Source organism: Abramis brama (genome assembly GCF_963993115.1).
Source record: "Abramis brama genome assembly, chromosome: 5".
In the NCBI taxonomy this organism is placed as follows: Eukaryota; Metazoa; Chordata; class Actinopteri; order Cypriniformes; family Leuciscidae; genus Abramis; species Abramis brama.
This window is the reverse complement of record NC_139967.1, coordinates 2,769,745-2,797,228: the sequence shown is the minus strand read 5'-3', so window position 1 is coordinate 2,797,228 and position 27,484 is coordinate 2,769,745. Positions and strand designations below refer to the sequence as shown.

At 42.2% G+C, this 27,484-nt stretch overlaps 2 protein-coding genes and 1 long non-coding RNA gene across 3 annotated transcripts in view; 2 read left to right on the top strand and 1 right to left on the bottom strand.

The window, feature by feature from the left end:
• Positions 1-54: 54 nt before the first annotated feature.
• On the top strand, positions 55-8,208 carry LOC311083047 (uncharacterized protein; the record flags this gene model as incomplete). The annotated part of the gene is made up of 9 exons (XM_084114297.1): positions 55-171; positions 334-378; positions 1,499-1,835; positions 1,915-1,992; positions 2,276-2,398; positions 3,104-5,875; positions 7,295-7,429; positions 7,593-7,637; positions 8,046-8,208. 7 exons carry the CDS (start codon positions 55-57, stop codon positions 7,360-7,362), a joined length of 3,540 nt encoding a protein of 1,179 aa, XP_083970423.1. The 3' UTR covers positions 7,363-7,429; positions 7,593-7,637; positions 8,046-8,208.
• A 10,264-nt stretch (positions 8,209-18,472) lies between these two features.
• Positions 18,473-24,861, top strand: LOC311083948. The gene is made up of 4 exons (XR_014606394.1): positions 18,473-20,201; positions 22,500-22,594; positions 24,080-24,202; positions 24,284-24,861. It is a non-coding gene; the product is annotated as an uncharacterized lncRNA (long non-coding RNA).
• A 2,033-nt stretch (positions 24,862-26,894) lies between these two features.
• The window catches only part of hsf5 (heat shock transcription factor family member 5), a gene marked incomplete at its 5' end in the record, with an annotated part of 7,211 nt that continues 6,621 nt past the window's right edge, over positions 26,895-27,484 (bottom strand). The window contains 2 exons of the mRNA XM_084114296.1: positions 26,895-26,978; positions 27,092-27,156. Coding sequence (XP_083970422.1) covers positions 27,136-27,156 — 21 coding nt within the window. The 3' untranslated portion in view covers positions 26,895-26,978; positions 27,092-27,135. The remainder of the gene's footprint in view (positions 26,979-27,091; positions 27,157-27,484) is intronic.

The window sequence follows — 27,484 nt, the reverse complement described above, 5'->3', positions numbered from 1 at the left end:
CAGTCTCATGCTGTATGTTAACACGTTGTTGCTGTTTGTTTTTCAGTGAGCTTAATGTTTCCTGAACCAACACTACTATATGAACACTTTCGGTCTCTTTATAAAGTGGGAAAGAAACAGGGATATGATGATCGTGTCTATGAAGGAATTAGAAGATCGGACGGCCAGAAAGTATGTTGCTCTTTCTCCATAACCAAACGTTTCGTCTCTTGTTTCCTTCTGTGAACTTTGAGTCTTGACATAAAATCAGTGTTGACAGTTTTGATCAAAAAGTATTTACAAAATGTAAAGACTGTAGATGATCATGTGCACAAAATTGTCTTTATTTTTTAGGTTGACATCAAATTTGTTGAGAGGTGCAGACTTTGGGAAACATCGGTAAGTTGACAAGACTTTATTCGTCATGAAATTCTCTAGTAAGAATTGGTTTGTTAAATTCGGTATGGAGATAGTATGCGATATAACTGAATTACACAACCAAAGCCTAGAAGCATCTGTTATAGACTTCATGTAAAGTTTTCCCAGTAGCTGGGTTTCCATCAGGTTGTTTGAGCGGACGACGTGGTATTGGGTAACCTAGTAACCAACAGTAAATGAAACACCATCAGCAAAACAGTAGTGATGTGTGTCGTTCGATTCAATGAGCGACTGCTTTAAAGGTTGTATCAGCGATTTCAGGCCCAAACATAAATGATCACATTCATCTAATCTTTCCTAACGATCCGCTAGCTGTCCGCCCCATAAGCAGGCCGTCAAAAAAACGCGTCTCTGTAGGCAGCCTAGGCTCTGAGATCCTAGGGAGTTAGGAAAGATTAGATGAATGTGATCATTTATGTTTAGGCCTGAAATTGCTGATCCAACCTTTAAGAGAACGGTGAGAGTCAGTTCCCGCCTGAGAGCTGTTTTCTCTTTGTGTATTTTTGTATGTTAATACAAGTAAGGATAATATGATTATCCTTTCGCTACACTGCTCAGCCACACGACAAGTAGTCACTCGCTTAATGTTATTTTGATGTGTTTTCATCCTTAATATCAGGTCAGAAAACAAGAGCAGTAACACAAGCAAACGAAGTAGCATTTGAATGCATTTTATTAACAGACAACTTAAAGACAGTTTGTAAAGTGAAACTGTCATATCGAGCAGGGACGACCTTTAACAACCCTGTGGTTTAAGTGTGATGTGCTTACAAGGGTTTTATTTTCAGTAGTTCAATATAAATCAAATTAATTTGGCAAATGCGTTTCCATCTCCCAATATTCGCATTAATCCTTTTTCGCACAAGTCAAAAACCACCTCAAGCGAGTGTGTGAACTTTTTTGCGACTTGAGGGATTTTTTTCTCATTTGCCGTTTCCGTCACGTTTCTGATGCGAGACTTCAAAAAGTGCATAAAAACAGGCTGATGGAAACATAGCTAATGCTTTCATCTTTCATTTCCCTCACTCTTTAATTTGGAGATTTGAAATTAGCGAATGTTTTGTCAATCTCTTTTCTTCAGCCTGAGTTTGTTGAAGAGGGAACTACATTGCTGAAAATGCAAAAGGCTCCAACTTGCGACCATTTCATACGGTTATATGAGCGTTTCTTCTTGAAAGACCAAAGCATCCTGATAATGGAACATCTTCCTGCCTATGTGACCTGGAGTGAGTTCATCAGAAGAAACGGAGGGAGCCTGACTGAAGAGACAGTGAACCTCATCATGAGCCAAATCTTGGTTGCAGTGCGTCACTGCTCGGATATTGGTTTTTTATACCCAGTACTCAAGAGACTGATACTGATCAACCCAGAAACCCTGCATATAAAATATGCACACATTGGCGAAAAAGACCTTGAAAGTGAGTTGGCTTTTTGAACACTGATGACTGGTGATGACTGGTGATGTTTTACTAAACACTGGAAATGTATTGCTTGCAGGAATTGAACACACGGAGGGGAGGAATATGCTCTACGAATACAGTGCTCTAAGATCTTTACTGGCAAGTCTGAGAAAAGGTAAGTTCGATAACAAGAACGAAGAGGAAATAACATTGCTTGGAAAACATGTAAAGCTCTGACACATAAAGTGACAGTAAAATGATAAGTGTCAAACCTTGTTGACGAATGAGCAAAGTGTAAAACACGGGGGACTGATAATGAATGTTAGCAGTGATTAAATGTTCATGTCATAGTAACAGCAACAAATGCTTTGTATTTAATGGTAACATTCACCTTACGTGTAGCCTTCTACAGAAAGGTCAAACGTGATTAATCCGCTCTCTTCTGAAAACTTTCACAGAACGTCGGCTTGCTGCTGCAAAAGACTACTTGACTTCAGAGAACATGACAGATCATCCCTGGATTGTGGATTTGCTCATCGAATCTATGAAAACTATTCAGGGTGTCCGCGCGATAGTAAAAGGTAAAAAGAATCTACCAAAATTAAGGCCCTTGAAAGGTAGTAAAAGGTAACAAACGCAATTTGACTTGGTAGTACATTTTTCATCACCACCTTAATATACGAGTTTCCATTTTTTTGCTTAATATTTGTGTCTCCATATTTTAACTTCATGGAGCATAATTTAAAAATATATACGGTGCTAACAACAGGACCTGACGGGCTCGACATTAACGCTTGTCCGGGACAAGTGGATTTTTTGAAGGGACAAGTAAAAGAGAATTTTACTTGCCCGACCGGACAAGTAGCCTGAACGTTAATAACAAAAAACAAACAAACTAGGGAATCACTAAAATGAGAGAATGATTCTGATTGTATTATATTTATTGTAAGTTGCGATTGATAGTGGATAAGTAACGTTAGGCTATTAGTGATGGTAACAAGGTTGCGCTGTTGAGGCTCGCGCAGCCTCTCGAGGAGAAATCCAAACAAATGTAAACTCAGTTTAAACTCAGTTAACAACATACTGCCAGTGTCAAAATTCAAAATGTGTTTTAATATTTTTAACATATGATACAGTTTAGCAACCTCACACGACGAGTGCTGTTTTCTTGAGTACCATCACGACTGAAAATGTGACATTGCTTTTGATACAACAGTTCAATAAACAGTTCAAATTAAGTCACTTACATTTTAGACACAATATTGACTGTTTTTGTTCTGTTTCAGCCGCAAAAATATTTCCAAACCAAGATCACAGCAGAACCGTAACGCATCTCACAGCAACACTTGACCGTGTTTCACCTGAGGCATCGACCAGCGCTAATCCACAAACACCTGAACCGTCGACCAGCGCTAATCCACAAACACCTGAGGCGTCGACCAGCGCTAATCCACAAACACCTGAGGCGTCGACCAGCGCTAATCCACAAACACCTGAGGCGTCGACCAGCGCTAATCCACAAACACCTGAACCGTCGACCAGCGCTAATCCACAAACACCTGAGGCGTCGACCAGCGCTAATCCACAAACACCTGAGGCGTCGACCAGCGCTAATCCACAAACACCTGAACCGTCGACCAGCGCTAATCCACAAACACCTGAGGCGTCGACCAGCGCTAATCCACAAACACCTGAACCATCGACCAGCGCTAATCCACAAACACCTGAGGCATCGACCAGCGCTAATCCACAAACACCTGAACCATCAATCAGCGCTAATCCACAAACACCTGAACCGTCGACCAGCGCTAATCCACAAACACCTGGACCACCGACCAGCGCTAATCCACAAACACCTGGACCGTCGACCAGCGCTAATCCACAAACACCTGAGGCATCGACCAGCGCTAATCCACAAACATCTGAACCATTGACCAGCGCTAATCCACAAACACCTGAACCATCGACCAGCGCTAATCCACAAACACCAGAACCATCGACCAAAAAAAGAAAAAAGAAAAAAAAGAAGAAAAAAAACCCTGAACCATCGACCAGCGCTAATCCACAAACACCTGAGGCATCGACCAGCGCTAATCCACAAACATCTGAACCATTGACCAGCGCTAATCCACAAACACCTGAACCATCGACCAGCGCTAATCCACAAACACCAGAACCATCGACCAGCGCTAATCCACAAACACCTGAGGCATCGACCAGCGCTAATCCACAAACACCTGAACCATCGACCAGCGCTAATCCACAAACACCTGAGGCGTCGACCAGCGCTAATCCACAAACACCTGAACCATCAATCAGCGCTAATCCACAAACACCTGAACCATCGACCAGCGCTAATCCACAAACACCTGAACCATCGACCAGCGCTAATCCACAAACACCTGGACCACCGACCAGCGCTAATCCACAAACACCTGGACCGTCGACCAGCGCTAATCCACAAACACCTGAGGCATCGACCAGCGCTAATCCACAAACACCTGAACCATCGACCAAAAAAAGAAAAAATAAAAAAAAGAAGAAAAAAAACCCTGAACCATCGACCAGCGCTAATCCACAAACACCTGAACCATTGACCAGCGCTAATCCACAAACACCTGAACCATCGACCAGCGCTAATCCACAAACACCAGAACCATCGACCAGCGCTAATCCACAAACACCTGAGGCATCGACCAGCGCTAATCCACAAACACCTGAACCATCGACCAGCGCTAATCCACAAACACCTGAACCGTCGACCAGCGCTAATCCACAAACACCTGAACCGTCAATCAGCGGTAATCCACAAACACCTGAACCATCGACCAGCGCTAATCCACAAACACCTGAACCATCGACCAGCGCTAATCCACAAACACCTGAACCATCAACCAGCGCTAATCCACAAACACCTGAGGCATCGACCAGCGCTAATCCACAAACACCTGAGGCATCGACCAGCGCTAATCCACAAACACCTGAGGCGTCGACCAGCGCTAATCCACAAACACCTGAACCATCAATCAGCGCTAATCCACAAACACCTGAACCGTCGACCAGCGCTAATCCACAAACACCTGAGGCATCGACCAGCGCTAATCCACAAACACCTGAGGCATCGACCAGCGCTAATCCACAAACACCAGAACCATCGACCAGCGCTAATCCACAAACACCTGAGGTATCGACCAGCGCTAATCCACAAACACCTGAACCATCGACCAGCGCTAATCCACAAACACCTGAACCATCGACCAGCGCTAATCCACAAACACCTGAACCATCGACCAGCGCTAATCCACAAACACCTGAACCATCGACCAGCGCTAATCCACAAACACCTGAGGCATCGACCAGCGCTAATCCACAAACACCTGAGGCATCGACCAGCGCTAATCCACAAACACCTGGACCGTCGATCAGCGCTAATCCACAAACACCTGAACCGTCGACCAGCGCTAATCCACAAACACCTGGACCACCGACCAGCGCTAATCCACAAACACCTCGACCACCGACCAGCGCTAATCCACAAACACCTGGACCATCGACCAGCGCTAATCCACAAACACCTGAACCATCGACCAGCGCTAATCCACAAACACCTGAGGCATCGACCAGCGCTAATCCACAAACACCTGAACCATCGACCAGCACTAATCCACAAACACCTGAGGCATCGACCAGCGCTAATCCACAAACACCTGAACCGTCGACCAGCGCTAATCCACAAACACCTGAACCATCGACCAGCGCTAATCCACAAACACCTGAACCATCGACCAGCGCTAATCCACAAACACCTGAGGCATCGACCAGCGCTAATCCACAAACACCTGAACCATCGACCAGCGCTAATCCACAAACACCTGAGGCATCGACCAGCGCTAATCCACAAACACCTGAACCATCGACCAGCGCTAATCCACAAACACCTGAGGCATCGACCAGCGCTAATCCACAAACACCTGAACCATCGACCAGCGCTAATCCACAAACACCTGAGGCATCGACCAGCGCCACTGCGTTATCTCCCGAAGAAGAGCCAGCAGAGCGTGAGTGTCCAGTTATCATGCAGTGCTGTAGTCTAGTTTTTTGTAGCGAGTAAACAGAGATTTCTACACCCTTAGTTCTAGAGACAATTCAGTATAGCAACAGCCCCCTGCTGCTCCGGTTACGTTAATGAGAACATATATGCTACTTTTACTTACAGTAGAGGTTTCACGTACCACTGGATTCATGTCCATTTCAATCTGTTGTTCTGGTTTTGATTCTCCTCACCAGGGGTCTCATTTATAACCGTTGCGTACGCACAAAACAGGCCCTGAAAGAGGCGTACGCCACTTCCGACGCATAAGTTGTGATTTATAAAAACAAACTTGACAGGAAAATTTGCGCACCTGCACGCAAACTCTGACCCATGCGTACAAACGTTTTAGAGATGGAGCAGTTTGGCGACACCGATGGTGAGCTGGAGTTAAGTGTCTTTTTTGTCACTTTTAGACAGAAAATCTAAAGAAAATGAAACATATACAGAAAGATAATACAAATATAATTTCACGCACCAAGCCTGTCACTTGAAGCAAATATCCATCCCTTCTTAAATGTCCGCGCCAGCGAGCGCGTTGGGCCGTTTAGTGAAACTCTCGCAGTTTAAATAAATAAAATAATGATTTAAACTATTTTTTACTTCTGATATAAACATTTAGATTAAATATGCCATTCAAATTAATGGAGTTAAACACTTAACATGAAATCATTACTGAAAAGTTACAAAAAAAAATTATATTCAATCAATAGAAATATTTGTTGTGGATGCGATTGTTTTTGAACACTTTTCCTGTGGCGTGCTGTGTTTTAATGTTTTAACCACAGAGATAATTGCTTATCATGATAATACCAGATTGTCTGAGAAAATAGTTTTGTGCAAATAATGCCCAAGGCACATCTGTTTACATTAAAAATATAAATCAATTAAAAATACAATTCGGCCAGTGGAAAAGATTGAGAAAAACTTTCTCTGAAATGTATTTTACACTATTTGATTTATGTAGGCTATTAAAAAACAAGGCAAGGATAGGCAACTACTTGATTTTTATTAATGTAATGAGTCTTAAACCGTTAAACGTTATCACGTGGATGAATAATCATATGCAAATGATATGCAGATGAGGATCTGCATAGTAAAACTAGGCGTTGTAAGCTCCATATATGGTTATTTCGGGGTGGAGACGCATGTGCGCACAATCTTCCGCTGACTGGGATTTATAAAGTGAATTCTGCGCAGGTTCTGCCGTACGAACGGTTTTATAAGTCTGAATATTTTTTTGCGTACGCCATTTTTGGCTTTCGGGCGCACGTACACTTTTAGTAAGGATCCTACGCACAGTTTTATAAATGAGACCCCTGATCTGCACTGGTGCGTTTTTTTTTTTTTGCTGTATGTTAACACGTTGTTGCTGTTTGTTTTTCAGGGAGCTTCATGTTTCCTGAACCAACACTACTATATGAATACTTACGAGTACTTAACCTCTCTTTATAAAGTGGGAAAGACACAGGGATATGATGATCGTGTCTATGAAGGAATTAGAAGATCGGACGGCCAGAAAGTATGTTGCTCTTTCTCCATAACCAAACGTTTCGTCTCTTGTTTCCTTCTGTGAACTTTGAGTCTTGACATAAAAATCAGTGTTGACAGTTTTGATCAAAAAGTATTTACAAAATGTAAAGACTGTAGATGATCATGTGCACAAAATTGTCTTTATTTTTTAGGTTGACATCAAATTTGTTGAGAGGTGCAGACTTTGGGAAACATCGGTAAGTTGACAAGACTTTATTCTTCATGAAATTCTCTAGTAAGAATTGGTTTGTTAAATTCGGTATGGAGATAGTATGAGATATAACTGAATTACACAACCAAAGCCTAGAAGCATCTGTTATAGACAGGGTTCGAGTTATGATTTCATCTTCGAGGAGAAATCCAAACAAATGTAAACTCAGTTTAAACTCAGTTAACAACATACTGCCAGTGTCAAAATTCAAAATGTGTTTTAATATTTTTAACATATGATACAGTTTAGCAACCTCACACGACGAGTGCTGTTTTCTTGAGTACCATCACGACTGAAAATGTGACATTGCTTTTGATACAACAGTTCAATAAACAGTTCAAATTAAGTCACTTACATTTTAGACACAATATTGACTGTTTTTGTTCTGTTTCAGCAGCAAAAATAGTTCCAAACAAAGATCACAGCAGAACCGTAACGCATCTCACAGCAACACTTGACCGTGTTTCACCTGAGGCATCGCCCAGCGCTAATCCACAAACACCTGAACCATCGATCAGCGCTAATCCACAAACACCTGAACCGTCGACCAGCGCTAATCCACAAACACCTGAACCGTCGACCAGCGCTAATCCACAAACACCTGAACCGTCGACAAGCGCTAATCCACAAACACCTGAACCGTCGATCAGCGCTAATCCACAAACACCTGAACCGTCGACCAGCGCTAATCCACAAACACCTGAACCGTCGACCAGCGCTAATCCACAAACACCTGAACCGTCGACCAGCGCTAATCCACAAACACCTGAACCGTCGACCAGCGCTAATCCACAAACACCTGAACCGTCGACCAGCGCTAAGCCACAAACACCTGAACCGTCGACAAGCGCTAATCCACAAACACCTGAACCGTCGACAAGCGCTAATCCACAAACACCTGAACCGTCGACCAGCGCTAATCCACAAACACCTGAACCGTCGACCAGCGCTAATCCACAAACACCTGAACCGTCGACCAGCGCTAATCCACAAACACCTGAACCGTCGACCAGCGCTAATCCACAAACACCTGAACCGTCGACCAGCGCTAAGCCACAAACACCTGAACCGTCGACAAGCGCTAATCCACAAACACCTGAACCGTCGACCAGCGCTAATCCACAAACACCTGAACCGTCGACCAGCGCTAATCCACAAACACCTGAACCGTCGACCAGCGCTAATCCACAAACACCTGAACCGTCGACAAGCGCTAATCCACAAACACCTGAACCGTCGACAAGCGCTAATCCACAAACACCTGAACCGTCGATCAGCGCTAATCCACAAACACCTGAACCGTCGACCAGCGCTAATCCACAAACACCTGAGGCGTCGACTAGCGCTTATCCACAAACACCTGAACCGTCGACCAGCGCTAATCCACAAACACCTGAACCGTCGACCAGCGCTAATCCACAAACACCTGAACCGTCGACCAGCGCTAATCCACAAACACCTGAACCGTCGACAAGCGCTAATCCACAAACACCTGAACCGTCGACAAGCGCTAATCCACAAACACCTGAACCGTCGACAAGCGCTAATCCACAAACACCTGAACCGTCGATCAGCGCTAATCCACAAACACCTGAACCGTCGACCAGCGCTAATCCACAAACACCTGAGGCGTCGACTAGCGCTTATCCACAAACACCTGAACCGTCGACCAGCGCTAATCCACAAACACTTGAACCGTCGACCAGCGCTAATCCACAAACACCTGAGGCGTCGACCAGCGCTAATCCACAAACACCTGAACCGTCGACCAGCGCTAATCCACAAACACCTGAGACATCGACCAGCGCTAATCCACAAACACCTGAACCGTCGACCAGCGCTAATCCACAAACACCTGAACCGTCGACCAGCGCTAATCAACAAACACCTGAACCGTCGACCAGTGCTAATCCACAAACACCTGAGGCGTCGACCAGCGCTAATCCACAAACACCTGAGGCGTCGACCAGCGCTAATCCACAAACACCTGAACCGTCGACCAGCGCTAATCCACAAACACCTGAACCGTCGACCAGCGCTAATCCACAAACACCTGAACCGTCGACCAGCGCTAATCCAAAAACACCTGAACCATCGACCAGCGCTAATCCACAAACACCTGAGGCATCGACCAGCGCTAATCCACAAACACCTGAGGCATCGACCAGCGCTAATCCACAAACACCTGAACCGTCGACCAGCGCTAATCCACAAACACCTGAGACATCGACCAGCGCTAATCCACAAACACCTGAACCGTCGACCAGCGCTAATCCACAAACACCTGAACCGTCGACCAGCGCTAATCCACAAACACCTGAACCGTCGACCAGCGCTAATCCACAAACACCTGAGGCGTCGACCAGCGCTAATCCACAAACACCTGAACCATCGACCAGCGCTAATCCACAAACACCTGAACCATCGACCAGCGCTAATCCACAAACCCCTGAACCATCGACCAGCGCTAATCCACAAACACCTGAGGCATCGATCAGTGCTAATCCACAAACACCTGAGGCATCGATCAGTGCTAATCCACAAACACCTGAGGCATCGACCAGCGCCGCTGCGTTATCTCCCGAAGAAGAGCCAGCAGAGCGTGAGTGTCCAGTTATCATGCAGTGCTGTAGTAAACTAAACTACTGAAAGAAGTGTAACTAAACTACTGAAAAGTGTTGGAGCTGATCCAACACGATTTTCTCCAATAACTTGGAAATGAAAGGTAGGACAGAGATGGGCCGGTAATTTTTTAAAACAGAAAGATCCAGTGAAGGCTTCTTGAGCAGAGGAGTGACCGTAGCCACTTTAAGATTGGCCGGAACAGAGCCAGTGTTTAGACACTTGTTAATAAGAGATACCATACCTGGACCCACCGAGTTGATGATTCATTTTAAAAATCTCGGGTGAATGATATCATTTGGGCAGAATGAAGGTTTGAGCTTGGCGCTCACATCCTTCAGTGTCTGGAGGTTAATGGGATCAAAAGCCTCCCAAACACAGGAGGTACGCGGCATAATAGGGGGGAGAGTTAGTTTAGGGCAGATACTGATCCTTAATTTAGTGATTTTGTTAATAAAAAATCTCTGGAAGTCTTCACATAGAGCATCTGAGGCAACAGACAATTTAACAGATGGATTTAAAACAGAATGAATGACAGAAAACAAGACCTTAGGGTTAGAGTGATTGGACTCAATTAAGTTTGAGAAGTATGCGGAAGTATGAAGTATTGAGAAGTATGTAATTTTTCACATTTTTATCATATATATATATATATGTAATTAAATAAATTAAATAAAAGGACATCAAATTAAAATAATAATAAAATAAATATAAAAAATAAATAAAAAAAGAGCTGAGAGAGTTAACTTTCTACTAATTACATGAGAATTGTATAAAATAAAATGAAATAAATCTAAAATTTTATTTCCACAATTTTTAATTTTATTTCCACAAATTTTATTTCCACAAACCACAATTGTAAACGTTCAATCTTCAATCGCGCCTTATAATTCAGCCTCAATTATCACCCCTCAAGAACAATTACAGTGCTTTACAACTATAGAACAAAAAGAGTTAAATAAACTTATCACTTCATCTAAAACAACAACATGTTTATTAGATCCTATACCAACTAAATTACTGAAAGAAGTGTTACCTGTAGTAGAAGAGCCTCTCCTCAATATTATTAACTCGTCTTTATCTTTAGGTCATGTTCCAAGAACATTTAAACTGGCAGTGATAAAACCTCTCATTAAGAAACCACAATTAGACCCGCATAATCTAGCAAATTATAGACCCATTTCAAATCTACCTTTTATGTCTAAAATACTAGAAAAAGTTGTGTCCACTCAACTGGGCTCTTTCTTGCAAGAAAATGATATCTATGAAAAGTTTCAGTCAGGATTCAGGCCGCATCATAGCACTGAAACTGCGCTCGTTAAAATCACAAATGATTTACTTTTAGCTTCTGACCAAGGCTGTATCTCAATACTAGTTTTACTTGATCTAAGTGCTGCGTTCGATACTATAGATCATACAATACTCTTAGATCGACTACAAAATTATACTGGTGTTCAAGGACAAGCATTAAGCTGGTTTAGATCATACTTATCAGACCGCTACCATTTTGTCTATTTAAATGGAGAAAAATCGATCATAATTCCAGTAAACTATGGAGTGCCGCAGAGATCTGTGTTAGGCCTCTATTATTCTCAATATATATGCTGCCACTTGGAAATATTATAAGGAAACATGGAATTAGTTTCCATTGTTATGCTGATGACACTCAAATATATATTTCATCACGGCCGGATGAAAACGCTAAATTATCCAAATTGAAAGAGTGTGTTAAAGATATAAAAGATTGGATGACGCGTAATTTTCTATTATTAAATCCAGACAAGACAGAGGTAATACTTATCGGTTCAAAAAACCGCCCACAGAACCTCTCACAATACAACTTTGACATCGTAGGATGTCCTGTTACTTTATCCTCTACAGTAAAAGACCTGGGTGTTATACTCGATTGTAACCTGTCTTTTGAAAATCATATTTCGTATGTTACAAAAACAGCCTTTTTCCACCTTAGAAACATTGCTAAGCTACGTAATATGCTATCAGTTTCTGATGCAGAAAAGTTAGTTCATGCATTCATGACCTCGAGACTAGATTACTGTAATGCTTTATTAGCCGGTTGTCCTGCATCCTCAATAAACAAGCTACAGTTAGTCCAAAATGCAGCCGCTAGAGTTCTTACTAGATCAAGAAAATATGATCATATAACACCGATTTTATCATCACTACATTGGTTACCTATAAAGTTCCGTATTAATTACAAGGTATTGCTACTGACTTATAAAGCCCTAAACGGCTTAGCTCCAGTCTATTTAACGGATCTTCTATCACCCTATAATCCATCGCGCTCTTTAAGATCAATAAATTCGAGGCTTTTGGTCATACCTAGGATATCCAGATCAACCAAAGGAGGGAGAGCATTTTCACATTTGGCTCCAAAACTCTGGAATAGTCTTCCTGATACTGTTCGTTGCTCGGACTCACTCTCCCAGTTTAAAACTAGATTAAAGACGCATCTTTTCAGCCAGGCATTCATATAATATTGTTAATCTCACAGTTTCAAACTACAATCCGGCCTCTAGTTCATAAATGCCAGAGGAGAACTGGCCCCCGACTGAGCCTGGGTTCTCCCAAGGTTTTTTTTTTTTCTCCATTAGGTCACCTGATGGAGTTTTAGGACACCATTAGGCCGCTTGATGGAGTTTTTTCGGTTCCTTGCCACTGTTGCCTTTGGCTTGCTCAGTTGGGGATATTTTGGGGATATTTAATTTTATTCTATCAATCAATAAATTCCACTAGAAACAAACTTTGTTGTATTATTTTATTTTAATACTGTGAAGCTGCTTTGATACAATCTGTATTGTGAAAAGCGCTATACAAATATACTTGATTTGATTTGATTTGTAGTCTAGTTTTTTGTAGCGAGTAAACAGAGATTTCTACACCCTTAGTTCTAGAGACAATTCAGTATAGCAACAGCCCCCTGCTGCTCCGGTTACGTTAATGAGAACATATATGCTACAGTTTACAGTACTGAGATTGCCGTTGGCGCATTTGTTTCTTGCTCATAAAGGCTGAATAATTTTAATGAACTGCATTATTTTTACAGGACAATACAAATAATATCGTTTACATGTAGCACGTCAATGAACTACTTGCACAACTACTTGCGCGTTCTAATTAGTACAAATCGGAAGTTTCCGGTTAGAGCGTTCAGTGCACCTCCACGCATGAGAATGCAGATTATTATCATTGTGTTTTATGGCTGCCAATTGATTAAAACAGTGAATAATGATCTCTGTATTAATTATCTTGAGCCTGCTGAAATGTTCCTATAAATATTCCAACTGTGCATTGTGAAGAATAAATAGCTAAATATATTTATCCACTAAGCTGCGGCAGTCCTGTATGCTCGTCTTCTTATGAACAGTATTTTTCTCTTTCTGACATTTTATACCAGTTGGGTTTACATTTTTAAATGAAATTGACTATTAAAAGGATTGCTTGTGTGCGCCAGGCCAGGTCTAGAAGATCTGGAGTCTCTGTGTGTCCGAGGTCCCTCCAGGATCAAGAGTTGCCGCCTGTGCCAGATCTCTCCAGTTTAGATGACAGTGAGTCATTATTAACACACATGTTGTCACTGCCCACGACTCGTTTAAAATGGTTCCATACCTCCGACTTTCCTCCAAACTTGCTAAAAGTTAATTCTCCTGTTTTTCTTTTTTTCTTTACGTCTTCAAGCTCCATGTTGCACTTAAGCTACACAATACAGCACAGCCGGCCCGGAGTGATGTGTGCGAGTGGAGGAGACGCTGCGCACGACACGTGACATATTGCATTTTGTATCTTTGTAGCCTAACTTGTGCAACTTTGTACATATTTGTTACTTAGGCCTACTTTGCTTAAGATATATATATTATTATCAGGGGTGGAACGGTACACAGAAGTCACGGTTCGGTTCATACCTCGGTTCAGACATCTGTTGGAAACTTTTCCTTCGTCAAAGCAGAGACCAGGAGACTTGGTTATTTCTTCAGCAGGATTCTTTATTTAGAACACGAGTTGTCGGTAGCTGCAGTGATCAAGTCTAACTAGGGCAGTAGACATTGTAGTTTATATACATTTCAAGGGGAGGGATTTACATAGAGGTGGATACACTCTGAACAAAGCATGTAAACTAAGTATACAGGTTTAGGAACCCGCCCTAGACTCTAGAGTGTCACCAATCCTAATCCAATCATCATAACTATTCAAATGCATAGATGCTAATCCAATCAGCCTAACTATTCAAATGCATAGATGCTAATCCAATCAGCCTAACTATTCAGCGACTGGGGCTGGGGCTCGGGCACCAAGAGCCATTAAAGACCAGCCTAACAATTCAACGACTGGGGCTGGGGCATGTATTATAGCTGTTTTTTATTTGTTGTTTGTCATATTACTAGAGAGAAGAGCAGCACCATCCCAGGAGGGATGAATACCATCTCTTTTCAACAGGTCAGGCCTGCCCCCAGAAACTTTTCCAATTGTCTATGAATTCTATATTATTTTGCGGACACCACTTCGACAGCCAGCCATTGAGTGAACACAATCTACCGACTACTGAGCTGTCTCTGTACTATGGTACGGTTTAAATCCTGACTGAAAATCCTCGCAGATATCATTTCTTTCTAAAAAAGGAACATACTTGTGAAGATACTGCCTTTTCTAGTATCGTTGACAGAAAGGGTAGATTCGAGATCCGCCTGTAATTGACTAATTTTGTAGGATCAAGTTGCGTTTTTTTAACAAGCAGTTTAATCATTGCCAGCTTAAAGGTACGTATCCTAGAGACAAAGATGAATTAATGATAGTAAGAAGAGGATCTATGACCTCTGGAAGCATCTCTTTCAGTAGCTTATAGTCGGTATAGGGTCTAACATGTTGTCGGTTTAGATGATTTAATGAGTTTACATTTACATTTAGTCATTTAGCAGACGCTTTTGTCCAAAGCGACTTACAAATAAGGACTAAGTTAAGCGAGTCATAGTGAAGAGCCAAAAACAACGCAAGAAGTGCTCAAAATACAAAGTTCAGGCATTATTCAGAGTAGCATCAGCCCGATAAGCGAGGATTTAAAGGAAAAGGAAAGGTTTTTTTTTGTTTATTTTTTATTTTTTATGAGGTTAAGTGCTCACGGAAGAGATGGGTTTTCAGCTGTCTTTTGAATGTTGTCAGGGATTCTGCATTCCGGATGAGGGTGGGGAGATCATTCCACCAGCATGGAACTGTGAATGAGAATGTTCTGGAAAGTGATTTTGTGGCTCTTCTGGCAGGGATGTAGATTCGTAGGAGTGAGTGAAAGTAGGAGGGAGCTAAACCTGTGATAGATCTGTAAACAAGCGTCAGTGCCTTGAACTTGATGCGAGCAGCGAGAGGTAGCCAGTGCAGAGAGATGAACAGAGGAGTGACGTGGGCCCTCTTGGGCTCATTGAAGACAAGACGAGCTGCAGCATTCTGAATCATTTGTAGAGGTTTAGTTGCACATGATGGAAGTCCAGCCAGAAGAGCATTGCAGTAGTCAAGCCTAGAGATGACTAGGGCCTGGACGAGAAGTTGTGTTGCATGCTCAGTTAAGAAAGGCCTGATCTTCCTGATGTTGTGCAGTGCAAACCTGCATGATCGAGCTGTCTTTGAAATGTGGTCTGTGAAGGTCAGCTGGTCATCAAATGTTACTCCAAGATTTCTGACCGACCTTGATGGGGTGATTGATGATGAATCTAGCTGGATAGTGAAGTCGTGCTGTAGAGATGGATTGGCAGGGAGGACGAGAAGCTCAGTCTTTGCCAGGTTGAGCTGCAGGTGATGTTCCTTCATCCATGTTGAGATGTCCGCCAGACAGCTTGAGATACGTGGAGCTACTGTGGGATCATCTGGTTGAAATGAGAGGAAGAGCTGTGTGTCATCAGCATAGCAGTGGTAAGAGAAACCGTGTGCCTGTATGATGTGTCCCAGTGATGTGGTGTAGATGGAGAAGAGGAGCGGTCCCAGCACTGAGCCCTGAGGAACACCTGTGGTCAGTTGATGTGCTCTGGATACCTCGCCTCTCCATGCGACCCTGAAGGACCTAACTGTGAGATAGGACTCAAACCAGTGGAGGTAAGTTCCTGTGATGCCCAGTGATGAGAGGCTGGACAGAAGGATCTGATGATTCACAGTGTCGAAGGCAGCAGACAGATCCAGGAGAATGAGAACTGAGGATTTGGAAGCAGCTTTTGCGATCCGTAGGGCTTCTGTGACCGACAGTAATGTAGTCTCAGTTGAATGCCCTTTCTTGAAGCCGGATTGGTTGACATCCAGCTGGTTGTTCAGAGACAAGAAGGATGTTACTTGGTTGAAAACAGCTCTTTCAAGTGTTTTCGCAATGAATGGTAGAAGAGAGATAGGTCTGTAATTCTCTACAAATGATGTGTTTAAGCAATGGAGTTACCCGAGCCTGCTTGAATGCAGTAGGGAAAGTGCCAGTCTGGAGGGATGAGTTGATGTGTGTGAGTGCTGGTAGAAGTGTGGGAGAGATGGCTTGTAGAAGGTATGAGGGGATGGGGTCTAGAGGGCAGGTGGTAGGATGACTGGAGAGGAGAAGTGTAGATACTTCTTCCTCGGTTAACGGAGAGAAGGAGGGGAGAGGGTTATTAGCTGTGGAAGGGGTCGGTCTGGGTTCCTGTGTGTGTGAAGCTGAGAACTGACTGCTGATAGTTGTTGTTTTGTTGGTGAAGAAGTTAGCAAAATCATCAGCAGTTAAGGAGGAGGCGGGTGGTGGTGGAGGAGGCGGGTGGTGGTGGAGGTGGACAGAGGAGAGAGTTGAATGTCTTGAAGAGTGATTGTGTGTTAGAGGAGCTGTTGATCTTGTTGTGGAAGTAGGAAGATTTTGCAGCATGAACATCCACAGAAAAGGAAGAGAGGAGAGATTTGTACATACTCAGGTCAGATGTGTCATTTGATTTGCGCCATTTCCTCTCCGCTGCCCTGAGTTCGGTACATAGAGATGAAGTCTGTTGCATGTGGCTTTTCAAGATGAATGTTGAAGTCACCAAAGACTACAAGTGGGGTGCCGTCCTCAGGGAAGGAGGACAGCAGCACATCCAGCTCCTCTACGAAGTTACCCAGCTGACCTGAGGGGCGATAAATGACTACAATATGGATCTTATTGGGATCTGTAAGTGTAATAGCATGATATTCAAATGAGTTGTTGTTGCATAGAAAGGAGAGCGCTGAGTATTTCCAATTGTTAGAAATGAGAAACCCTGTACCCCCACCCCTCCCAGACTGGCGAGGGGAGTGAGAGAAAGAGAAATTGCTAGAGAGAGCAGCGGGGGTTGCTGAGTCTTCTGGACAAATCCAGGTCTCAGTCAAGCCCAAGATACTAAGAGTAGAATGAGATGCAAAGGCTGGAATAAAGTCAGCTTTATTGACTGCTGACTGACAATTCCATAGACCCACGGAAAGAGAGAGAGGTGTGTGTGAGGATGAGAGAATGGGACGCAGATTAGCAGTATTGCGCTGCCTTTTGCGCGTGATGAAAGGGCGTTGCCGCGAGATAACAGGAATGTATTGAAAGCACATGTTGCGTAAGGTGAAAATAAGATAAAAGTGGGAAAGGAAAGGGAGAAGGAGATACTTAAGTGCCTTCCTGGTGTTTAGCCAGTTTAGTGAATTCTTCCTCTTCTATAGCAATAAATTAATTGAATTTTCCTTAGGGAGACTACAATGCACTCCCTGATGCGATACTGTAGTAGACGGTGGCATAGTTATAATTATGTCCCTGATATTATCAATCTTATAAGTGAAGAAGTTCATAAAGTCATTACTGCTGTGTTGCTTGGAAATTTCTGGGCTTGAAGCTTTCTTTTTCGTTAGTTTAGCCACTGTTTCAAATAAATACCTAGGGTTTTGTTTATTTTCTTCTAATAGGGTCGAAAAATAAGCAGATCTAGCAGCTTTTAAGGCCTCTCTGTATGCAATCGTGCTCTCTTTCCATGAAATGCAAAATACCTCTAGTTTTGTTTTCTTCCAGTTGCGCTCCATTTTTCTGGCTGCTCATCACTCCTGCGAACAGGAAGGGGGTTAGAGCAAATTACAGTGCCTGACATCGTACTTGCAAGTTCACACACCTCTTTAATATTCATTTTGATGATCTCTGACTGGTGGAGTCGAACATCATTTGTGCCGACGTGAATAATAATCTTAGAGAGTTTACGATTAGCATTAGCCAGCACTTTTAAATTTGCTTTGATGTAAGGCGCTCTGGCTCCCGTCAAACATGTGACTATGGTGGCTGGTGTCTCTATTTTCACGTTCCGTGTAATAGAATCGCCAATAACTAGGGCACAATCAACAGGATTCTCAGTGGGTGTTTCACTGAGTGGGGAGAACCTGTTTAATGTTGTTATCGGAACGGAAGAGCGGTGTTTTGTCCCGCGACTACAGCGTCTCACCATCACCCAATTGCCCTGCTGCACGGGCTCTACTTCAGCCGGAACCGAACAATGTACAGAGTTCACTAAGCTAGTCGCATCCAAAGCAGTATCTAAAGCCCTTGCACTCTTACTATCCTCGATTAAAGTTTGGATGCGTGTCTCTAGTTCTGAAATCTTCCCTGTCAGCTTTAATATCTCCCTGCATTTATCATATGTAAATCCTGTGCTGACAGAGAAGGATATGCTAAACATGTTGCATGAGGTGCAAGTAACAATAAGAGGAGAAGATGACATGACTTACCGTGTTTGTTGACTGATCTTACTCACTTAAGTTGTTTGATGGACTCGTAAAAGGCGCAAGAACAGTAAATAAATAAATAAAGAGCGCGCGGATGGCACGCTAACAGGCTAGCGAATTACTAGCGTGTTGTGCTAGCAATAACAATTTAGATTGAAGCTAGCTATGTCAGGTTAATGTGTGATGTTGAGTAAGTTTTATTTAACAGTATAAACAAGGAATGATAGTAAATAATGATTCAAAACAGAAAGATATACGAAGCTTTCAGACGCGCAACGAGGCAGACAGGAGCAATCGACAGGAGCCTTGTTGTAATTACTTAAGCCTTGTATTTTTTAAATAAGTTTTATTAATAAAGTAAAGGCATAGAACCAGTTTATTTGTAGTGCACTGACAATAGTTTTATATAATTAGTTTATTAATTAAATTAATAAAAAGACAAAAAGACCTTGAGATATGTTTGGTAATTGTACCTGAATGAATTGAAAATCAATTTGCTACATTTCAGATTAATATATTTGTTTTCCTTCATTTTAATTAACAGTAACTTAAACACTTTGCAGTTTGAATGATGTCCTGTATGAACAAAATGACGGAGTATGTTTTTATGTTTCCACTGTTCGATCGCGCCCGCGCCTCTCACACACACACACACACAAATATAAGTAAACACTTTGCGACTTTTCGACATGTTCCAGCATTGCAATCTTTACATCGCAGCCTGTTCATTATAGCCACAGAGCTTCAGAGCTAAGGCGGAGCTACAGATTAGGTGTCCCTAAAGAACCCGCGTATCTAACTGTAGCTCCGCATTACATTAATTAATTTGCTCGCAAGTTTTATTTATTTTTATACCGTGTATTCTCTGTGTAAATATGCACCGAACCATGACGCCCGTACCGTTTCGGTTCAATACGGATACATGTACCGTTCCACTCCTAATATATATATAATATTTCTGATTATGGCATAGCTTTCTCCCCAGCCAATTAGTCTAATAAAGTAATGATTAGAAAAACACAAATGCTTGATCAAGGGCCCGGCCCGGCGGGAGTCTCTGTGTGTTCCAGGTCCCTCCAGGATCAAGCAAACACCGGACGCAGATCCTGAGTTGGTGTGTGTGCCAGGCCAGGTCTAGAAGGTCTGGAGTCTGTGTGTCCCAGGTCCCTCCAGGATCAAGAGTTGCCGCCTGTGCCAGATCTCTCCAGTTTAGATGACAGTGAGTCATTATTACGCTGGTTCATGTTATTTCTACCATCTGTTATTTTCTATGTTCTATTCTTTTTGTTAAGAATAAATATGATTTGACATTAACTGCTTAAAAATCTGAACATGATATTTGTTGTACTATTTTGATCTTTAATTGTATTGATTGGTTGGTGCTGGTCTAATAGTCATTCACAGAGATGTTTCTAATAATTTGCTATTCATTTTTCTGCATTTTAGAAAAAGCTAAAAAAAGGAAGAATATAAATGGACATACAAACCCGATTCCAAAAAAGTTGGGACACTGTACAAATTGTGAATAGAAACAGAATGCAATGATGTGGAAGTTTCAAATTTCAATATTTTATTCAGAATACAACATAGATGACATATCAAATGTTTAAACTGAGAAAATGTATCATTTTAAGGGAAAAATAAGTTGATTTTACATTTCATGGCATCAACACATCTCAAAAAAGTTGGGACAAGGCCATGTTTACCACTGTGTGGCATCCCCTCTTCTTTTTATAACAGTCTGCAAACATCTGGGGACTGAGGAGACAAGTTGCTCAAGTTTAGGAATAGGAATGTTGTCCCATTCTTGTCTAATACAGGCTTCTAGTTGCTCAACTGTCTTAGGTCTTCTTTGTCGCATCTTCCTCTTTATGATGCGCCAAATGTTTTGATCTGGACTGCAGGCTGGCCATTTCAGTACCCGGATCCTTCTTCTACGCAGCCATGATATTGTAATTGATGCAGTATGTGGTCTGGCATTGTCATGTTGGAAAATGCAAGGTCTTCCCTGAAAGAGACGACATCTGGATGGGAGCATATGTTGTTCTAGAACAGGGATGGGCAACTTCGGTCCTGGAGGGCCACCGTCCTACAGAGTTTAGCTTCAACCCTAATCAGACACACCTGAACAAGCTAATCAAGGTCCTCAGGATTACTAGAAAATTACAGGCAGGTGATTTTTTCAGGGTTGGAGCTAAACTCTGTAGGACAGTGGCCCTCCAGGACCGAAGTTGCCCATCCCTGTTCTAGAACTTGGATATACCTTTCAGCATTGATGGTGCCTTTCCAGATGTGTAAGCTGCCCATGCCACACGCACTCATGCAACCCCATACCATCAGAGATGCAGGCTTCTAAACTGAGCACTGATAACAACTTGGGTTGTCCTTGTCCTCTTTAGTCCGGATGACATGGCGTCCCAGTTTTCCAAAAAGAACTTCAAATTTTGATTCGTCTGACCACAGAACAGTTTTCCACTTTGCCACAGTCCATTTTAAGTGAGCCTTGGCCCAGAGAAAATGCCTGCGCTTCTGGATCCAGTTTAGATATGGCTTCTTTTTTGACCTATAGAGTTTTAGTCGGCAACCGCGAATGGCACGGTGGATTGTGTTCACCGACAATGTTTTCTGGAAGTATTCCTGAGCTCATGTTGTGATTTCCATTACAGTAGCATTCCTGTATGTGATGCAGTGCCGTCTAAGGACCCGAAGATCACGGGCATCCAGTATGGTTTTCCGGCCTTGACCCTTACGCACAGAGATTGTTCCAGATTCTCTGAACCTTTGGATGATATTATGCACTGTAGATGATGATAACTTCAAACTCTTTGCAATTTTTCTCTGAGAAACTCCTTTCTGATATTGCTCCACTATTTTTCACCGCAGCATTGGGGGAATTGGTGATCCTCTGCCCATCTTGACTTCTGAGAGACACTGCCACTCTGAGAGGCTCTTTTTATACCCAATCATGTTGCCAATTGACCTAATAAGTTGCAAATTGGTGCAGCTGTTCCTTATAATGTACATATAACTTTTCCAGCCTCTTATTGCTACCTGTCCCAACTTTTTTGGAATGTGTAGCTCTCATGAAATCCAAAATGAGCCAATATTTGGCATAACATTTCAAAATGTCTCACTTTCAACATTTGATATGTTATCTATATTCTATTGTGAATAAAATATAAGTTTATGAGATTTGTAAATTATTCCTTTCCTTTTTTACTCACAATTTGTACAGTGTCCCACTTTTTTGGAATGGGGTTTGTAAATACAGATATTAAAAAGAAGATAATAACTGTGTGACTTCTATGTAACACAGTATATCAGGACTGTGCTTGTAATCTCTCTAGTGTTCTTGGAAATTGGCTGAGCAGGAACATGAACTTTTATTCATATGTGTCAATTTCAGCCCGTTTACTGATTTTATTTGTAATCTTCACACTGGTTGGTTCCTCGCCTGATCTACACAGGTGTGTTTAGTCACAAGCAGTTCAGTCTCATGCTGTTGTGTGTTTTTCAGGATCCTTTGACTCTCTTTATGAAGTGGGAAAGAAACTGGCATCGGCATCCCATGGCATTGTCCATGAAGGAATTCGAAAGTCAGACGGCACACAAGTATGTTGCTCTTTCTGGATACACCGAACCTTTTGCCTCTTGTTTCCTTCTGTCTTTCGAGTCCTGACATAAACATCAGTGATTACAGTTTCGATCAAAACATGTTTTAAAGAAGATTGTAGATTATCATGTAAACACTATTGGGACCAGGCCCGGGGTGGGTAATCGGGAGAATCGGGAGAATTCCCGGTGGGCCGCTTCACTTTTGGGCCGGTCGAGGATTTTTTTTTATTTTTTTTTTTTTACATTTGTCACGTTAGTTACATTAGGCTACACACGTTCCGCATTCTGACACCGCAGCGCGCAGCCTCTGCATGGGTTGTACCATGAGAGGGAGTTCTCCCCTCCCCTTCCATGGAGTTGGTTGGGTCCATAGCCCATCTTTTCCAAAACGTTTTCTCAGGTAGGCTACCGTGGCACCGCCGGCGCCTACCGATAGCTGGGCCGGCCCTATGGCGGAAAATCAATGACAAAATTAACGGAGCGCACAACTGATGCTTGGCGCGCGCAGTAAATGACATTCGCGAGAGGATAACAGCTCTACAAGCGAGGAAACGGGAACTCGCGAGCTCATTCAAACCCTGCGCGCGTGCATGACATCTCCTCTGCACGCAATACAAGCCTTCGCACGCGCATGATCATTCCCCACGCTCTTGATCTCCTGCTTTTGCTCGCTCGAACACTTTTACTTTTGGCAGTCGATGGGCGGGACTTACTGTTTTAATAACCTCAAATGTCATTAGGTATCACGTTTTTTTTTATTAAAAAAGCATTATTTTTGAATACAAATAAATCTGTAAACATTAGTTCAATATGCCTCTTTGTGGAAGAGTGGGATACATTTCAAATGCTTTCTTTCTTTCTTTCTTTCTTTCTTTCTGCTTTTGTTAATTTATCAACCTATCCTTGTGGAATAGTGGAACATTTTTTGTTAACTTCTCAGCTTAAGTGAATTATTATTTAACCTTTACATTATTTGTTGAACCATGTTATTAATAAAAACTACACAATGGTAAGAGCTGAACTGTTGCTTCATTTATCCAATTTGGAAAAAGTGCTAATTTGGAATTCCACCATGGAAAAAGAGGGCCAGTCTTGGGCCTGAAACTCCCGGGCTGAAAAGTGGCCCCACTCCGGCCCTGTTGGGACATATCATCAAGTAAGAATCATTTTATTCTGTAAGTCACATCTGGGCCGGAGGAAATTGTTTGTGTCCGTTTTCAGTGTGTGAGGGCCAGTTTTGGGCCGAGGACCCAGCAAGATCTGGGCCAGAATTGAAGGATATGAGGCCCAGAGGTGGGCCAGACAAATTTAGCTTTTTTTTGTTCAGTTCTTAGCTAATATGATGTACTGCAATATATATAATACTTCAAAGTGTATATAATATAGTGTACTGACTGCTGCTTTGTACATTAAAATCAGGAACGGGCAAACGATTACTAACTCGTTGAGTAATTACTTTTTTTTAAATATTTTGTTGTTCAGATCAGCCTTATAATACTGAGACGAACGGAAGGTTTCAGTCACTTTTGGGCTGAGATATCCGAGATGTATTATCTTGTGGAGTGTGTCATTGAAATAGCCTTGTAATGTCACAACATCCTAACAGTGAGTGATGTCACATAGCACATCAGAGTTTACGAGTGTACAAATACACCGTTTCATACAGCATGTTTGTGTGTTTTGCAGGTAAAGACTCCACCATGCCAAGGGGAAATGGTCCTCCTCGGCACATCTCCGCTGACTGCATCATCTAGGCCTTAGGATGGTTCCACAAAGAATTGACTGCACATACAACATGACTTGCTTCAAACTAAAGATTTGACTTTACATAAAGATCTATTTGTGTCTCAGTAGTTAATCCAGGATGGGCCTAAAAAAACTTACAGCTTACAGTTCATTAAATAGTTTAACACAGCTAACTCAACATTAATATCTTGTAATAAATATTGGAAATGGAGAACAAATGATTATGAATTCTTTTGATGAATCCCCACAAATGGTATATATTAAAGACTATCTGCATGCTTTGAATGTAACGGATGGAGAAGACCCAGAAATAAGAAATGTTGATGTAACAGACAAGGTTGAGATTTTTATGGACGATCTTGTAGTTGAACACCTCAACGCAGGGTATTCAGAGTGTTGAACAGTACAAGTATTTGGGTACTGACTTAGATAACAAATTGACTTTTTCCCCAAATACTGATGCTTTTTGTAAGAGGGGGCAGCAAAGATTGTATTGTTTGCGGAAACTAAGGTCATTTAATGTGAATAAAACATTGATTGTGAATGTTCTACAGATCCTTTATGAGTCGCTATAATCCTTTTCATTGTTGTTTAATTCTCTGAATGTGAAAAATAAGAATTATATTGAGAGGAAATAAAATAACGGGAAGGAAGCAGATGACTATGGCCCAGTTATATCATAGACAGGTTTTATGGAGGCAGAATCTATCTATAAATTACAGGAACGTCTGACTGTCTGTTATTAGCATATCTCTTGAACCGTTAGTCCAATGGATTTCAAACTCGACAGGTGTTTCGCTACGGGCACGAGTAAGTGCAGTGCCAAGTTTGCCGTTGTTTGGATTAGAAATGCAAAAGATATCGGTAAATATATCGGTAAAAGAAGCACACATTGGCTTTTGCCGCTCTAGCCGCTGGCCACTCCCCCTCTCACACTGAAGCTGAGCGAGCACCGCTGGCCACTCCCCCCTCTCACACTGAAGCTGAGTGAGCACAGCTGGCCACTCCCCCTCTCACACTGACACTGAAGGTGTGTTCGACATCGGCTGCACCCGATCGGCGAGAGTAGCCGCGTGCAGGCGGGGAGGAGCTGCAAACGGAGACGTGAAGTCGGACACTTTCTGGTTCCCGTGGTGACCGCTCACGTGGTGTTTGCATACTTTACCACAGCTGAAGTGAAATAAATGCAATATTTGCCTAATAATGCACAGATGTTTCAGATACATTTTCATTCAATACTTTATGTACTGCTTCATACAGCGTCTGTTTGAACAAGAATAAAGTTCAACATAAGCTACTATCAATGAAGTGGAGTCTACGTTTTTTAATCAGTTTTAATTTGATAAACATGACAAAATATAACATCGCAACGACATGAAAAGAGTGTTTATTGTTATAAAAACTGATTTGAGAGCTTTAGAGGAACTAAAGGTGTTCGAATAAACACGAAACACACGTGATCGTTGTCATGCAGTGAATCCGGCCAATCGTGGAACAGCTGTGTCGTCATCAGCCCTCGTTCAGCCCAGTGCAGCCGCTCTTGAGAAGCTGCGCTGGCTGAGTTCTCCGGCTACTCTCGAATCGCTCTCGCGGTACTTTGATGGCACATGTCACAGTCACGTGGTGTCGGCGCTGTATCAAGTCGGACAAAATTTCTAACCGGCATGCACTGCTTTAAGTCAGCCGCCGATCGGTCTGCGCAGAGCTGCATGAAGTCGAACAAGCCTTGAGTGAGCACAGCTGGCCACTCCCCCTCTCACACTGACACTGAGTGAGCACAGCTGGCCACTCCCCCTCTCACACACACACACTGAGTGAGCACAGCTGGCCACTCCCCCTCTCACACTGACACTGAGCGAGCACAGCTGGCCACTCCCCCTCTCACACACACTGAGTGAGCACAGCTGGCCACTCCCCCTCTCACACACACACACACACTGAGTGAGCACAGCTGGCCACTCCCCCTCTCACTGAAGCTGAGTGAGCACAGCTGGCCACTCCCCCTCTCACACTGACACTGAGCGAGCACAGCTGGCCACTCCCCCTCTCACACTGACACTGATGGTGTGTTTGACATCGGCTGTTCATTTACAGCAGAATTTGAATTCGGCTCATATTTGAGTTATTTTCCTGTTTATTACTGTCAAGCTCCTTTTAAACAGTCTGTACTGTATGAGTTACAGGAATAAAATCCTAAGGGAAATTAAGATTTAGTAAATTAATCATTTATCATGACTTGAGCAGGTTTATAATAGCATAATTTCACTATGCCATCAAAATAACACAAAACACAGCAATGACACTCGTTCAGCCTTTATCAGGGTTTTCACTCGCTTTGCATTTATTCAAATTCAAAAAAGCTGAAAACAAATCAGGTAATTAAAATCTGACATAAATATATAAAGCTTATAAATACTGAAATAAGATAATTACAAATAAAATATCACTTTCACTGTAGATATTCAAAGAACAGCATGCAATATTAACTTAAAACTACTTGAAATCACACAAAAGCAAAACTTTCTTAAATAATTCATACCATTTCTTAAAATGTTATAAATAAGAGTTTTGTTTTTTTGATATATTGTCCATATTATGATATCATGTGCATATGCTGATGAATCCTGCCTGTCATCTGTGGATCATATAACAACAATAAAGTCATAAAAAGTAACAATTAAAAAGAAAATCTGAATGATTATGTAAAAGCGTAACGTAGAGGAGTGATATAGTCTGAAACGGTCCTACCTAACGCAGCAGCAGGGAGTGTTCTCACGAGTCTTGCTCTGCTGTCACTTTCTGATCACACCAGCCTGATTTACAGAGGATTTCAGTGTTATTCACCATTCAAAAATAAAACATCATCAGTCTTTATACTATTAGCCTGGGGCAACCTTAGTTCCTTTTAAAGGAAAGTAATGAGTTACATAACTTTTGCGTTACTTCTCACCTGGGCTGGGCATGTTTTTTCTTGTTTTTTTATAACAAAAATGTTTTATCCTTGGGCTAATGTTCTATATTTTCTAACTGAAGATCCTTTCAGTTTAACTGAATCATTGAAGGTCAGCAGCAAGTACATTTGTCAATAAAGTGAGATTAAATGCATAAAAATATTTGTTTTATTTAAGATATTTAATTATT